Source organism: Oncorhynchus tshawytscha, linkage group LG05 (assembly GCF_018296145.1).
Source record: "Oncorhynchus tshawytscha isolate Ot180627B linkage group LG05, Otsh_v2.0, whole genome shotgun sequence".
In the NCBI taxonomy this organism is placed as follows: domain Eukaryota; kingdom Metazoa; phylum Chordata; class Actinopteri; order Salmoniformes; family Salmonidae; genus Oncorhynchus; species Oncorhynchus tshawytscha.
In genome coordinates this window covers 37,612,347-37,625,189 of record NC_056433.1, presented here as the reverse complement: position 1 = coordinate 37,625,189, position 12,843 = coordinate 37,612,347, and the positions used below count along the sequence as shown (strand labels likewise).

Here is a 12,843-nt window from a genome sequence, read left to right as displayed (position 1 = left end):
TCTATTATATTCTCCTGTTGATGAGTATGCAATACAAACATTTTGTCTGTTTTAACAATGATCTTAAATAAATGGAATTAATTGAAATAACAATTTTGACAACTGTTGGGTTTGTATCTGGTTACAATGTGTCGTCCAGTGTGTGTCGCTGTGTTCTTTGTGTGTTTCAATATGTATCAATATGACTCGTTATGAGTAGTGTTTGTGTGTCCGTGCGTGTACATTTCAGTTTTGTGTGTGTGTGTGTGTGTAAACATCTCTTCCTGCAGTCGTCCCAATACCAGTCTGTCGTGGTTGCTGAGCCCAATGCATGTGGTGTGTATCCTGGCCTGGAGGCAGTACAAGCTGCACTGTGTTCTACTGCTGGGGGCTGTGCTGGGACTACTGTTCCTGGGCCTGCTCTTCTTCTCCATGCCCTCTGCCCTCAGCAACAAGATCTTCAACATCGCTGGCTGAACACACTTATCAACCACACACATGCAAACTTTCTCTCAATGTGCCTGATCCCTGAGTGTATTTGCACTATCTTATGCATTGTTGGTATTTGAAAGGCTCTTTGTACACGCTCTAATGCATTGCACTATTATCACATATTGTTGGTATAATCTCCTATACATTCTACTTTACTATAAGGTAATACTCCCATTATGCACTTTATATTTTCTATTAAAAGTGTTAAACATCAATTCTCATACCGTATGTTGATGAAGTGCTTTATTTTCATCATTAAATATTGAAGCATTTCAACTGCACTGTGGGTTTGTGTGTGCTCTTCCCGATTAGTCAGTTTGTTCACTCAGGAGCCAACTGCATCACTAGGTTGGGCGGGATCTCCAGCTCAGCATTGACCTATGAGAGGAATGTAGATAGGTTCAGTGGACGTGTCATTAAATTAGCAAACACATTCTGGACACAAACCCTCTCGATGCAAACACAGGCACACACACACACCACACACACCCTGGAGTTGACGTATTGGTGGAGCAGCATCCGTAGCTCCGTGTTCTGCTGTTTCAGGCTCTGTGTGTCTGTGATGAACTTGGACCTCTCTGTCAGAACAATGCTAGGAACAGACAGATTCAAATAATCAATCAAAGTGACGCTCAGCCAATCACCACTTTTTATGTCACCTGTTTTGTAACGCCTTTGAGGCCGCTACTATCTTGTCATCACGTGTATGTGTGTGTGGTACTCACTGGTACTTGTCAAGTGCTGCCTCCAGGGCGCCCCAGATCTTGAGTTTGGCCTCAGGGATGACGTCACCCATGGCCTCCCAGTAAGCAGCGTCTTCGGTGTCATCTCTCCCTCCTAGACCCAGCATACTGGGCTGGTGAGAGGCAGCTAACTCTCTGGGGAAATGTCACAATCATCACTTTCATTGTGAGAAATATTGTGTGTAAAGTTCCGCTTCCCCACATAACATTTGTAAGGTGGTTTCTACACTGATTTAAGTTTGTCGTATTGAGTCCAACGTGTCACCACATAATTAAGCAATGAGGCCCGAGGGTTTGTGGTATATGGCCAATATACCAGGGCTAAGGGCGGTAATCCAGGTATTCTGTGTTGCGGCGTACCTAAGAGCAGCCCTTAGCCGTGGTATATTGGTCATATACCACAAACCCCTGATGTGCCTTATTGCTTAAATATACCACGGTATGACGCAAAACAACTCGTTTACTGTTCTAATTACGCTGGTAAGCTGTTTTTAATATAAGGCAATAAGGCACCTCAGGGGGTTTGTGGTATATGGCCAATATACCTCTGTGTTCCATCGTGCAAAAGAACCGCCCTTAGCCGTGGTATATTGATCCTTTACCACACCCCTTTGGGCCTTATTGCTTAATACATGGGCAAGGCACTTAGAATGCATGCCCAATACATTGCTTGATTATAAGTGGTATGCTAGTTTGGGTATTGAAACAGAGAGCCCCAGTGCTGACCTGGGCCGGCAGTGTTGAGCAGTGAAGGCCCTCAGGGCCACCAGGACATCATTGGGATGGATGAGGTCAGACGGCGGGCTGCAGGAGGAGGTAAACTCCCCTCGCTCTGCCTGAGGACTGGCCACGCCCCATTTTGCAGACACATCCTGAATACAAAAAAAAATAAGAAAAGAAAGAGGGGATCATGTTTTCTGATCATTCTTACAAGACGTCAGTGCGGAGCTGGTCATGGGGCGGCAGGGTAGCCTAGTGGTTAGAGTGTTGGACTAGTTATCGGAAAGTTGCAAGTTCAAACCCCCGAGCCGACAAGGTACAAATCTGTCGTTCTGCCCCTGAACAGGCAGTTAACCCACTGTTCCTAGGCCGTCATTGAAAATAAGAATTTGTTCTTAACTGACTTACCTGGTTAAATAAAGGTAAAATAAAATAAAAATCATGGCTACTAACATCAGCCTTCTTCCCTCCCCCCTCCTTACCTGGGTCTGCTCCCCTTGTGTATGTCTGTACTTCATGAAGAAATCCGCCAGCTTGTACACGTCCTCCTCGCTCTCGATCCCCATGGCCTGGCAGAGAAGAACAGAGCGGAGACAACCTGAAGATCCTCTGTCGAGACTGTCTTGTGTTTATGTGACAGTAAATGTATAGTTACAGGTGACATAACATACATATAGCCGTCACGTTGTAACTCACAGTGAAGATGGAGTCCAGCTTCATGAGGGACTGTTCATCCTTCTCCAGTGGCGAGAGAAGCTTCAGAAGTTTACTCTCTATCAGAAAACCCTGTGGAGGTGAGGGAGGGAAGGAGAGAGAGACAGAGAAGCTGTAAAGGCTAAATGTTGAACTAGTTGAGTTAGATGACACAGTTCCTCTTCCTCTCTCTATTCCTCTGTCATACAGACACACAAACTCTTAGTCCGCTCACCGCCTCGTCACACAGCAGCTCCAGGAGCTTCTTGACCATCTTCACCGACACCGTCCCACTGTGCTCCCCCTCACTCCCTTCCCTCTCTCTCTCCACCTCACTGCTCCCACTCTTCAGCCCTGCTCCTGAGTCATACACCTCCACAGCCAACCCAGGGCTCTCTGCCCCAGGCCCAACCCCAGCCTCCTGGTACTTCCCCTTCCCCAGGCCACTGGTCTGCCCAAGCTGGAGCAGCTCGGAGATTGCCTGGTGCGCAGTCTTCTGGGTCTGTCTCTGGGGCTGGAGGGGGCCGCAGCGCTCCATGAAAGCCAGTGACGGCCGCTGCCAGGCCAGGCCCAACTGCTGCTCGTGGACCAGCCGGTCTGTATCCAGGGCCTTCTCCACCAGCGCCTTGACCTCCTCCTCGTTCATCAGCCACACCTCCTCAAACTTCTTGGCATCGATGGCCGCAAAGTGCCTGAATGGAAGGAGGGGAAAGAGCATAGTCTTATTAGTAGGGATGGGCAAAACAAGGCTTTCTGAAGCGAAAAGCAAGTCTCCCCAAGTGCTGGAGACATTGCACTTGATGTGACATTTGTTGGTCTGCTCGGTACAGTTAAATTGCAGTTTTGACCATCCCTAGGTTATAGTGTTAGACAGGGAGAGAAAATGAAAATGCAAAGACTGACAATTACATTCTCTTTTGTGTGTGTGTGTGTGTGTGTGTGTGTGTGTGTGTGTGTGTGTGTGTGTGTGTGTGTGTGTGTGTGTGTGTGTGTGTGTGTGTGTGTGTGTGTATCCGTATGTGTGTGTGTGTGTGTGTGTGTCCATGTGTGTATCCGTGTGTGTGTGTGTTACTCACCTCATCTTCTTCTGCATGTGTTTGTACTGTTGCATGATGCGTGTGTAGTCGTCAGTGAGGTTCTGGTTCTCCTCCCTAGACTGCTTCTCCTGGTTGGCACACTTGATCTTCAGGTTGTTGACAACATCCTGCAGTCTAGATGATAAAAGTCCCAGTAACTACAGCAGAACTACACAGGTATAAGTGTTATTTACAAGCTAACCAGTTTCCCCCAAACTACAGCCCCAAACTGTTGTCGACTTTTGTCAATAGGTTTAAAATATCTAATGGTGCTAAAGTAAACAAACCCACTGTGATAGAAGAGATTGGCGATTCAGCACCACAGAAGCGGACAGCGGTGGAAACAGAACTCAGAAATTCAGCACCACATTGTAGTGGACAGCGCCCATCTAAGATGCAGCAAACATGTCTTTTGTACATCAGGTGGTATAATGGTGCTATAGTGATAGTGTTATACAGTGCATTCGGAAAGTATTCAGACACCTTGACTCTTCCACATTTTGTGACGATACAGCCTTATTCTAAAATGTATTAAATAAAAACAATTCCTCATTAATCTACACACAATACCTGTTGTCCCCACAGTGACTGTACGTATATACCCCAACCAGAAGCCATGGATTACAGGCAACATTCGCACTGAGCTAAAGGGTAGAACTGCTGCTTTCAAGGTTTGTGACTCGGGAAGCTTATAACCCAGAAGCTTATAAGAAATCCTGCTATGCCCTCTGACGAACCATCAAACAGGCAAAGTGCCAATACAGGACTAAGATTGAATCATACTACACCGTCTCCGATGCTCGTCAGATGTGGCAGGGCCTGCAAACCTTTACAGACTACAAAGGGAAGCACAGCCGCGAACTGCCCAGTGACACAAATCTACCAGACGAGCTAAATCACTTCTATGCTCGCTTCGAGGCAAGCAACACTGAGGCATGCATGAGAGCATCAGCTGTTCCGGACGACTGTGTGATCACACTCTCCATAGCCAACGTGAGTAAGCCCTTTAAACAGGTCAACATTCACAAGGCCGCTGGGCCAGACAGATTACCAGGACGTGTGCTCCGGGCATGTGCTGACCAACTGGCAGGTGTCTTCACTGGCATTTTCAACATGCGTCCCTGATTGAGTCTGTAATACCAACATGCTTCAAGCAGACCACCATAGTCCCTGTGCCCAAGAACACTAAGGTAACCTGCCTAAATGACTACCGACCCGTAGCACTTCCATCCATAGCCATGAAGTGTTTTGAAAGACTGGTAATGGCTCACATCAACACCATTATCCCAGAAACCCTAGACCCACGCCAATTTGCATACCGCTCAAACAGATCCACAGATGATACAATCTCTTTTGTACTCCACACTGCCCTTTCCCACCTGGACAAAAAGAACACCTACGTGAGAATGCTATTTATTGACTACAGCTCAGCATTCAACACCATAGTGCCCTCAAAGCTGATCACTAAGCTAAGGATCCTGGGACTAAACACCTCCCTCTGCAACTGGATCCTGGACTTCCTGACGGGCCACCCCCAGGTAGTAAGGGTAGACAACAACACATCTGCCACGCTGATCCTCAACACTGGGGCCCCTCAGGGGTGCGTGCTCAGTCCCACCTGTACTCCCTGTTCACCCACGACTGCATGGCCAGGCACGAATCCAACACCATCATTAAGTTTGCAGACAACACAACAGTGGTAGGTCTGATTACCAACAATGACGAGACAGCCTATAGGGAGGAGGTCAGAGACCTGGCCGGGTTGTGCCAGAATAACAACCTATACCTCAACGTAATCAAGACAGAGGAGATGATTGTGGACTACAGGAAAAGGAGGTTGGGCACACCCCCATTCTCATCGACGGGACTGTAGTGGAGCAGGTTGAGAGGTGTCCACATCACCAACAATCTAGAATGGTCCAAACACACCAAGATAGTCGTGAAGAGGGCACAGCAAAATCTATTCCCCCTCAGGAGACTGAAAAGATTTGGCATGGGTCGTCAGATCATCAAAAGGTTCTACAGCTGCAACATCGAGAGCATCACTGGTTGCATCACTGCCTGGTACAGCAAATGCTCGTCATCCAACCGCAAGGCACTACAGAGGGTAGTGCGTATGGCCCAGTACATCACTGGGGCTAAGCTGCCTGCCATCCAGGACCTCTACACCAGGCGGTGTCAGAGGAAAGCCCTAAAAATTGTCAAAGACCCCAGCCACCCCAGTCATAGACTGTTCTCTCTGCTACCGCATGGCAAGCGGTACCGGAGTGCAAAGTCTAGGACCAAAAGGCTTCTCAAAAGCTTTTGCCCCCAAGCCATAAGACTCCTGAAAAGGTAATCAAATGACTACTCTGACTATTTGCATTGTGTCCCGCCACCCAGCACCCCCCTCCACCTGCCAACCCCCTCTTTTACGCTGCTGCTACTCTCTGTTTATCATCTATGCATAGTCACTTTAACTATACCTACATGTACATATTACCTCAAATACCCCGACTACCAGTACCACCTGTACATAGCCTCGCTACTGTTTTTTTTATTTCTTTACTTCTCTATTGTTTACCTAATACCTATTTTTTACTTAAAAATTGCACTGTTGGTTAGGGCTTGTAAGTAAGCATTTCACTGGAAGGTTGTTTGGCCCACGTGACAAATACACTTTGATTTGATTACATTTTTTTCCATTGATCATCTGATTGGACATGATTTGGAAGGCACAAGGCATAGGGTCCCACAGTTGACAGTGCATGTCAGAGCAAAAACCAAGCCACGAGGTCAAAGGAATTGTCCATAGAGCTCCGAGACAGGATTGTGTCGAGGCACAGGTCTGGGGAACGGTACCAAAACATTTGTGACCTTCATCATTCTTAAATGGAAGAAATTTGGACCCAACAAGGCTCTTCCTAGAGCTGGCCCAGCAACCAAACACCTCAGGGAGGTGACCAAGAACCCAAGCTCCAGAGTTCCTCTGTGGAGATGGGAGAACCTTCCAGAAGGACAAACATCTCTGCAGCACTCCACCAATCAGGCTTTTATGGTAGAATGGCCAGACGGAAGCCACTCCTCAGTAAAAGGAACATGACAGCCAGAGATTGCCAAAAGACACCTAAAGGACTCTCAGACCATGAGAAACTAGATTCTCTGGTCTTATGAAACCAAGATAGAACTCTTTGGCCTGAATGCCAAGTGCCACGTCTGGAGGAAACCAGGTGCCGCTCATCACCTGGCCAATCCCATCCCTACGGTGAAGCATGGTGGTGGCAGCATCATGCTGTTGCGATGTTTTTCAGCGGCAAGGACTGAGAGACTAGTCAGGATCAAGGGAAAGATTAAAGAGCAAAGTACTGAGAGATCCTTGATGAAAACCTGCTCCAGTGCACTCAGGATGTAAAACGGCTGTTTTGTAGATTTGTGAAGATATCAATATACTTAAACTTACATGCGAAATACCTGCTGTTAACTTTAAAATGATTGGAATGAATTATCCAAAGAGACTGACTGGGGCAAAGGTTCACCTTCCAACAGGATAACGACCCTAAGCACACAGCCAAGACAACGCAGAAGTGGCTTCGGGACAAGTCTCTGAATGTCCTTGAGTGGCCCAGCCAGAGCCCGGACTTGAATACGATCAAACATCTCTGAAGAGAACTGAAAATAACTTGAGCAACGATGCTCCCCATCCTACACAACAGAGCTTGAGGGGATCTGCAGAGAAGAATGGGAGAAACTCCCCAAATTCAGGTGTGCCAAGCTTGTAGCGTCATACCCAAGAAAACTTGAGGCTGTAATCGCTGCCAAAGGTGCTTCAACAAAGTACTGAGTAAAGGGTCTGAATACTTAAATGTGATATTTCAAAAACTTGTTTTTACTTTGTCATTATGGGGTATTGTGAGTAGATGGATGAAGGAAGTGAAGGGGTCTGAATACTTTTTGAATCATTGTAGATGTAGCTACCTGGTGATCTTTCTCTTCTGCTGGGACTTGGTGATGGTGTTCTCTTCGTCTCTCTTCTTTAGCACCTGGAAGTTGTACTCCAGCTTCTCCTGGTTCAGCTGGTACGTAGCCTTCATCTGCTGCAGCTGCTGCTCCAAGATCTACACACACACACACACCACAGCTCATTTAAATACAGTCCCTAACATACCTGCATACTCGTTCCACTTTTTCATATTTTCCGTCTACCTGAACATCTGTGTCCAGTTTGATCTTGATCATATTGTATTCCTCCGTGTCCTCTGTCCTCAGCTGCTGCAGCAACACCTCATACTCCTCCACCCTCTTCATCCTCTGCGTGACGTTCTCCAGCTAGAGAGAGAGAGAGAGAGAGGGAGAAAGGAGAGACAAAGAGAGACACAAACAGTTCAAGTATATTTTCAGGGAGGGAAGAGAGAGAGTGTATTTATTTTAATCTGATTTACCTCTTTGTCCCGGCGCTCCTTCGTGTACTGTTCCCATTTCTTCCTGTTCCCCGTGAGTAGGATCTTCCGCTCATGCTCAAAGGAATTCTGCACAAAACAGGAGCAGGTCACTAACCATCAACAAACAGATCAATGAACATGTCAACAACCACAATAACCATCCTGGTGAACAAAAACCAACCAAACGCAGGAAACAGCCCCACTCAAAGTCGGCAGGACACTGCATGGTCAGGGGAGACAGAAGGTGGCTCAGTGGAGGCTGATGGGACGAGCTATTGGAGGATGTATTTATTGTAATGGCTGGAATGGAATAAATGGAATAGTATCAAACACATCCAACATATGGAAACCACATGTTTGACTCCTTTCCATTAATTCCATTCCACCCAATACAATGAGCCCGTCCACCTTTAGGTCCTCTCACCTGGCTCATATCTTTCATGTCAGCTCGTGGATCACCCACCAAGGGGTGACAGCTCGGCCTTAAGTACCATAGTGCCCTATAAGCTCATCACAAAGCTCATGGCCCTGGGTCTGAACTCCTCCCTATACAACTGTGTCCTGGACTTCCTGACGGGCAACCCCAAGGTGGGGAAAGTAGGCAACATTACCTTCTTGACACTCATTCTCAACATGGGGGCCCCACAATGGTGCGTCCTCAGTCCCCTCCTGTATTCCCTGTATACAAACAACTGCATGGCCTCACACAGTTCCAACTCCATCATCAAATTCGCTGACGACATAACAGTCCGTATATCCCCAACATAACGTACATAACAGCCTGTATACCAACAACGACACCCTACAGGGAGGAGGTAGGCACTCTGACGGCATGGTGCCAGGTAAACAACCTCTCCCACAACATTAGCAAAACAAAGGAGCTGATTGTGGACTTCAGGAGGAACCAGGCTGGACACGCCCCCATCCTCATCAACAGGGCCGCCATGGAGACGGTCAATAACTTCAAAATCCAACGGCATACACATCTCAGAGAAGCTGAAATGGTCTAACCATACGGACACCGTGATGAAGAAGGCACGACAGCGACTCTTCAACCACCGCTGGGTGGACACTGCCTGCCCTACAGGACACCTACAACACCAGGTGTCGCAGGAAGGCCAAGACGATCATCAAGGACCCCAGCCACGTCCTGTTCTCCCCGCTTCAATTCCTCAGACGCAGGAAGTACAGGAGCATCATGGCAATAGACTGGCCAATAGTTTGCTGAATAGTCACCACCAGCTGCTTCCCCCTCCTATGGACCTTTCCCCCTCCCCACACCCACTCAACGGTCACTTACCTTACATGCTGCTCCCCCTATGGACCTTTCCCCCTCCCCACACCCACTCAACGGTCACTTACCTTACGTGCTGCCCCCCACCCCCGCAAATGACTTTTACTCTGCCCACATCCCAACTACATTCATCACTGTTGCAGTTTTTAATATGTATATTATAGATGGTTTTTATTAGAATTTGCATCGTTTTTATTTCACTTGGTCCCCACACCTTCTAAATGGTCATGTTGCTCCCCCTATGGTCATTCCCCCACCCACGTCCTCAAAACTCTTTACTATATAGTGCTATTTATATTTATATTGTTTTTGTTTTTTATCACCATTTTCATTCTTTTATTTCACTTCATCCTGCATGTTTTAGCTCGGAGCCTAAGATTTTCACAGTACCCTGCATTCACACCTGCAAGCCTGTACATGTGAGTATTAAACACTGATTCTGAATGTGTCCCACCTCTATCTGGTCCAGTTCATCCCTGTAGGAGCCCATCAGAAACTTGACCTGGTCCTCCATCCTCTCAATCATCAGGTCCACATCCTCTGCCTGCTTCTTTAGATCTTTGACGTAGCGATCGTCACTTAACTTCATCTCCTACACACGCACACACACATTATACATACAGACAAAACAAATTAATACACACAAGCACACACACACACACACACACACACTCACACTCACACACACACACACACACACACACACACTACCTTCTGCAACTCATGGATGAGTTTGTTCTTGTCCTCTATGAGCAGGGCACACAGCTGCTGCTGGCTGCTCAGAGAGTCTCTCAGGTCCTGGGGGATCTCCTTCATCTTTGCCACCGTCCACTTCCTGGTGATCTCCTCAAACTTCTCCAGGCTCGACTTGGCCTCATTCTCCAGCTTCTCCACCCTGCTCAGGGGAAGGGGTGGGAGGGGAGAGAGATAGAGGGAGGTCGGAGAGGAGAGCAGGGTTGGAGCACATGAATGTTTGGTTGATAGTCAACAACGTTCCAATTATTGGTAGAATAGTTTGTTTGTTGAGAGGTGCTGTGAGGAGGTTGTATTAGTTTGACCTGCTTTTTGTCATAATGAGATAAGCATTTACAGTCCATGGTCAACAGAGGGAGCACTTCCACTACAACTGCTGCGGGGCACAGTCACTGATCCTGGGTATGGTACCTGAGTCTGTGGGCTTCCTCCACCTCTGTTTGACGCTGCGATTCCCTAGAATCAGCTGCTACCTGGATGTTGGTAACCAGCTCCGTCCCATCACTCTGCAGCTTTATCATACGCTGGGGGGAATGAGAGAAGGAGACATGTGGTGTGTCTGTGTTGTGTTGACGTTATGTTTCATTGCTTCAAATGAATTTCTAATGCTAACAATAACATAGGCCTAATGGTACCTTCTCACTCTGTTCTACTTGATGCTGGCTTTTCCTGGCCTCCTCTTTGATTTCTTTCTTTTCACGGGAGTCATCTCCCAGTTCTTGTCTGAATGACAGATGGGAAAATAACATCTTATTTTGGCATGTACTATATAACTAGCTATAGCTAACACTAAAGTTGCAGAGGACAGAGTACACCTTCACCTGCAATAGCTAAACAGCTAAGCTAAAAGTTTAACAGGCGGCTAACAGGTGCTATCTCAAACAGAAGCCAGCTAACGTTAGCTACCTTTTCTTGGCTTCACTTCGTGCAGCTATCCGGAGGCGACGGGCAGCAATTCTCTCCTCTGGATTTTCAGAGTCCACGGAAGGTCCAGCCTCCTCCGTATCCTCGCGTAGGTTACCGGCTTGACTCATTTTTTTTCTTAGCTAGCTATCTAGTTAAGCTTATTACTTCGCTTCTACACAAAAGTGGAAAGTGTCAACATCACTCACTATATGATGGTTTGTTGTTGTAATTGTTGCTATGGGTACGGTGGCCAGTCTAAAAAAGTAGGGTATTCTGCACCCTACGGGAAAGAAATGTGAACTGCAGTGAAATGTCGCGCTTTGCTACTGATTATGAAATAAAAGTGAATCAGAAAAATAAATTACAACCTTTCTTCTAATGTGGAATAGACAGGGTAGGCTATCCTCACATCTCAGACTATTAGTGCTCAAGTCTAATAATAATAATACAATAATACATTTGGTAAATACAAATAATGGGCATTTGGTACACTGTCTATTTTTGCCCTGGTAAGTAGCCTATTCATGTCAAGACCTATACATACTGAGTAGTTATTTAACAAGAAAATCAGCTTCAGTGTCAATGTTGAGAAACATCCCACGTGTGGGATAATGTTAGAATTCTGCTGATCTAACTATTTTCTATTCATGAAAAGTTTATAAAACCAGATCGTATTTGATCTCATGTGGGCTAAAGGTCTTTGGATGTTCAGTTTCCTGCAAAACAAGCAGCATATTTCTCCCTGAATATCTCCACTCTGACAGCCTGCCATTGGGGTTACACTCTTTATTTATGAATCTATAACTTGCGGTGTGGAATGAACTTATTTCCTGTGCATGAGAGAGCTTCATCAATACAGACCCTAGTATACTGAACAAAAATATAAACGCAACATGTCAAGTGTTTCATGAGCTGAAATAAAAGATCCCAGAAATGTTCCATACGCACAGAAAGATTATTTCTTTCATATTTTGTGCACAAATTTGTGTACCTTCCTGTTAGTGACCAAAGATAATCCATCCACCTGACAGATGTGGCATATCAAGAAGCTGATTAAACAGCACGATCTTTATACACGTGCATCTTGTGCTGGGGACAATAAAAGTCCAGTCTAAAATGTGCCATTTTGTCACACAACACAATGTCACAGATTTCTAAAGTTTTGAGGGAGCGTACAATTAGCATGCTGACTGCAGGACTGTCCACCAGAGCTATTGCCAGAGAATGTAAGGTTAATTTCTCTACCATAAGCCGCCTCCAGCATTGTATTAGAGAATTATGAAGTATGTCCAACCGGTGGGGGGAGGGGACTCATTCTGATTTTCTGGGCCTGGCTACCCTTTGGGTGGGCTCCCAACAACTCCCTAGGCCCACCCATGGCTGTGCCCCTGCCCAGTCATGTGAAGTCCATAGATTAGGGCCTAATGAATTTATTTCAATTGACTGATTTCGTTTTCTGTAACTCAGTAAAATCTTGTTTACTGTTGCATGTTGCGTTTATTTTTTTGTTCAGTATGGACTATGCATTATTAACAGAGGGTTTTTCTGTCTCTGATGTTGTTCTCTCTCCTGAGTCCTGATCCAGACATATATGTCTTTAGGAGCTCATCATATGCCTAACCATTTGCACACATCCTGGCAAAGGGAATACTCTATTCAAAGAGAGGATGCTGTGTTAAATGTATCTTTGATGAGAATGTGGTTCAGTCAGGTTGTGTAAAGCATGTCTTCCAGGTCTACCTGCATAAGTTCTTTCTTTCTGGCTCTTA

The 12,843-nt window shown here is 46.3% G+C and overlaps 2 protein-coding genes across 5 annotated transcripts in view; one reads left to right on the top strand and one right to left on the bottom strand.

The window, feature by feature from the left end:
- LOC112232964 (otoferlin-like) overlaps window positions 1–752 on the top strand; it is a 142,387-nt gene extending 141,635 nt beyond the window's left edge. For all 4 annotated transcript variants that reach the window (XM_042321875.1, XM_042321877.1, XM_042321876.1 and 1 more), the window contains one exon: window positions 270–752. In XM_042321875.1, the coding sequence (XP_042177809.1) occupies window positions 270–456 (187 nt within the window). In that variant the 3' untranslated portion in view covers window positions 457–752. The remainder of the gene's footprint in view (window positions 1–269) is intronic.
- On the bottom strand, window positions 698–11,377 carry drc1 (dynein regulatory complex subunit 1 homolog (Chlamydomonas)). The gene is made up of 16 exons (XM_024400303.2): window positions 11,075–11,377; window positions 10,804–10,891; window positions 10,580–10,692; window positions 10,127–10,310; window positions 9,870–10,007; window positions 8,122–8,208; window positions 7,886–8,008; window positions 7,658–7,797; window positions 3,704–3,838; window positions 2,863–3,319; window positions 2,631–2,720; window positions 2,417–2,503; window positions 1,941–2,086; window positions 1,197–1,349; window positions 961–1,063; window positions 698–849 (listed from the first exon to the last, which is right to left on the bottom strand). The coding sequence occupies exons 1-16, from the start codon at window positions 11,200–11,202 to the stop codon at window positions 793–795; spliced, it is 2,229 nt and encodes a 742-aa protein (XP_024256071.1). The 5' UTR covers window positions 11,203–11,377; the 3' UTR covers window positions 698–792.
- Window positions 11,378–12,843: the final 1,466 nt, after the last annotated feature.

Coding starts and splice junctions, on each gene's coding strand:
- drc1 (XM_024400303.2), bottom strand. CDS start 11,202: ATGAGTCAAGCCGGTAACCTACGCGAGGATACGGAGGAGGCTGGACCT. Junction 7,798..7,885: donor AACTGGACACAGATGTTCAG/GTAGACGGAAAA, acceptor GTGTGTGTGTAG/ATCTTGGAGCAGCAGCTGCA. Junction 1,350..1,940: donor GCTCAACACTGCCGGCCCAG/GTCAGCACTGGG, acceptor ACATTTCCCCAG/AGAGTTAGCTGCCTCTCACC.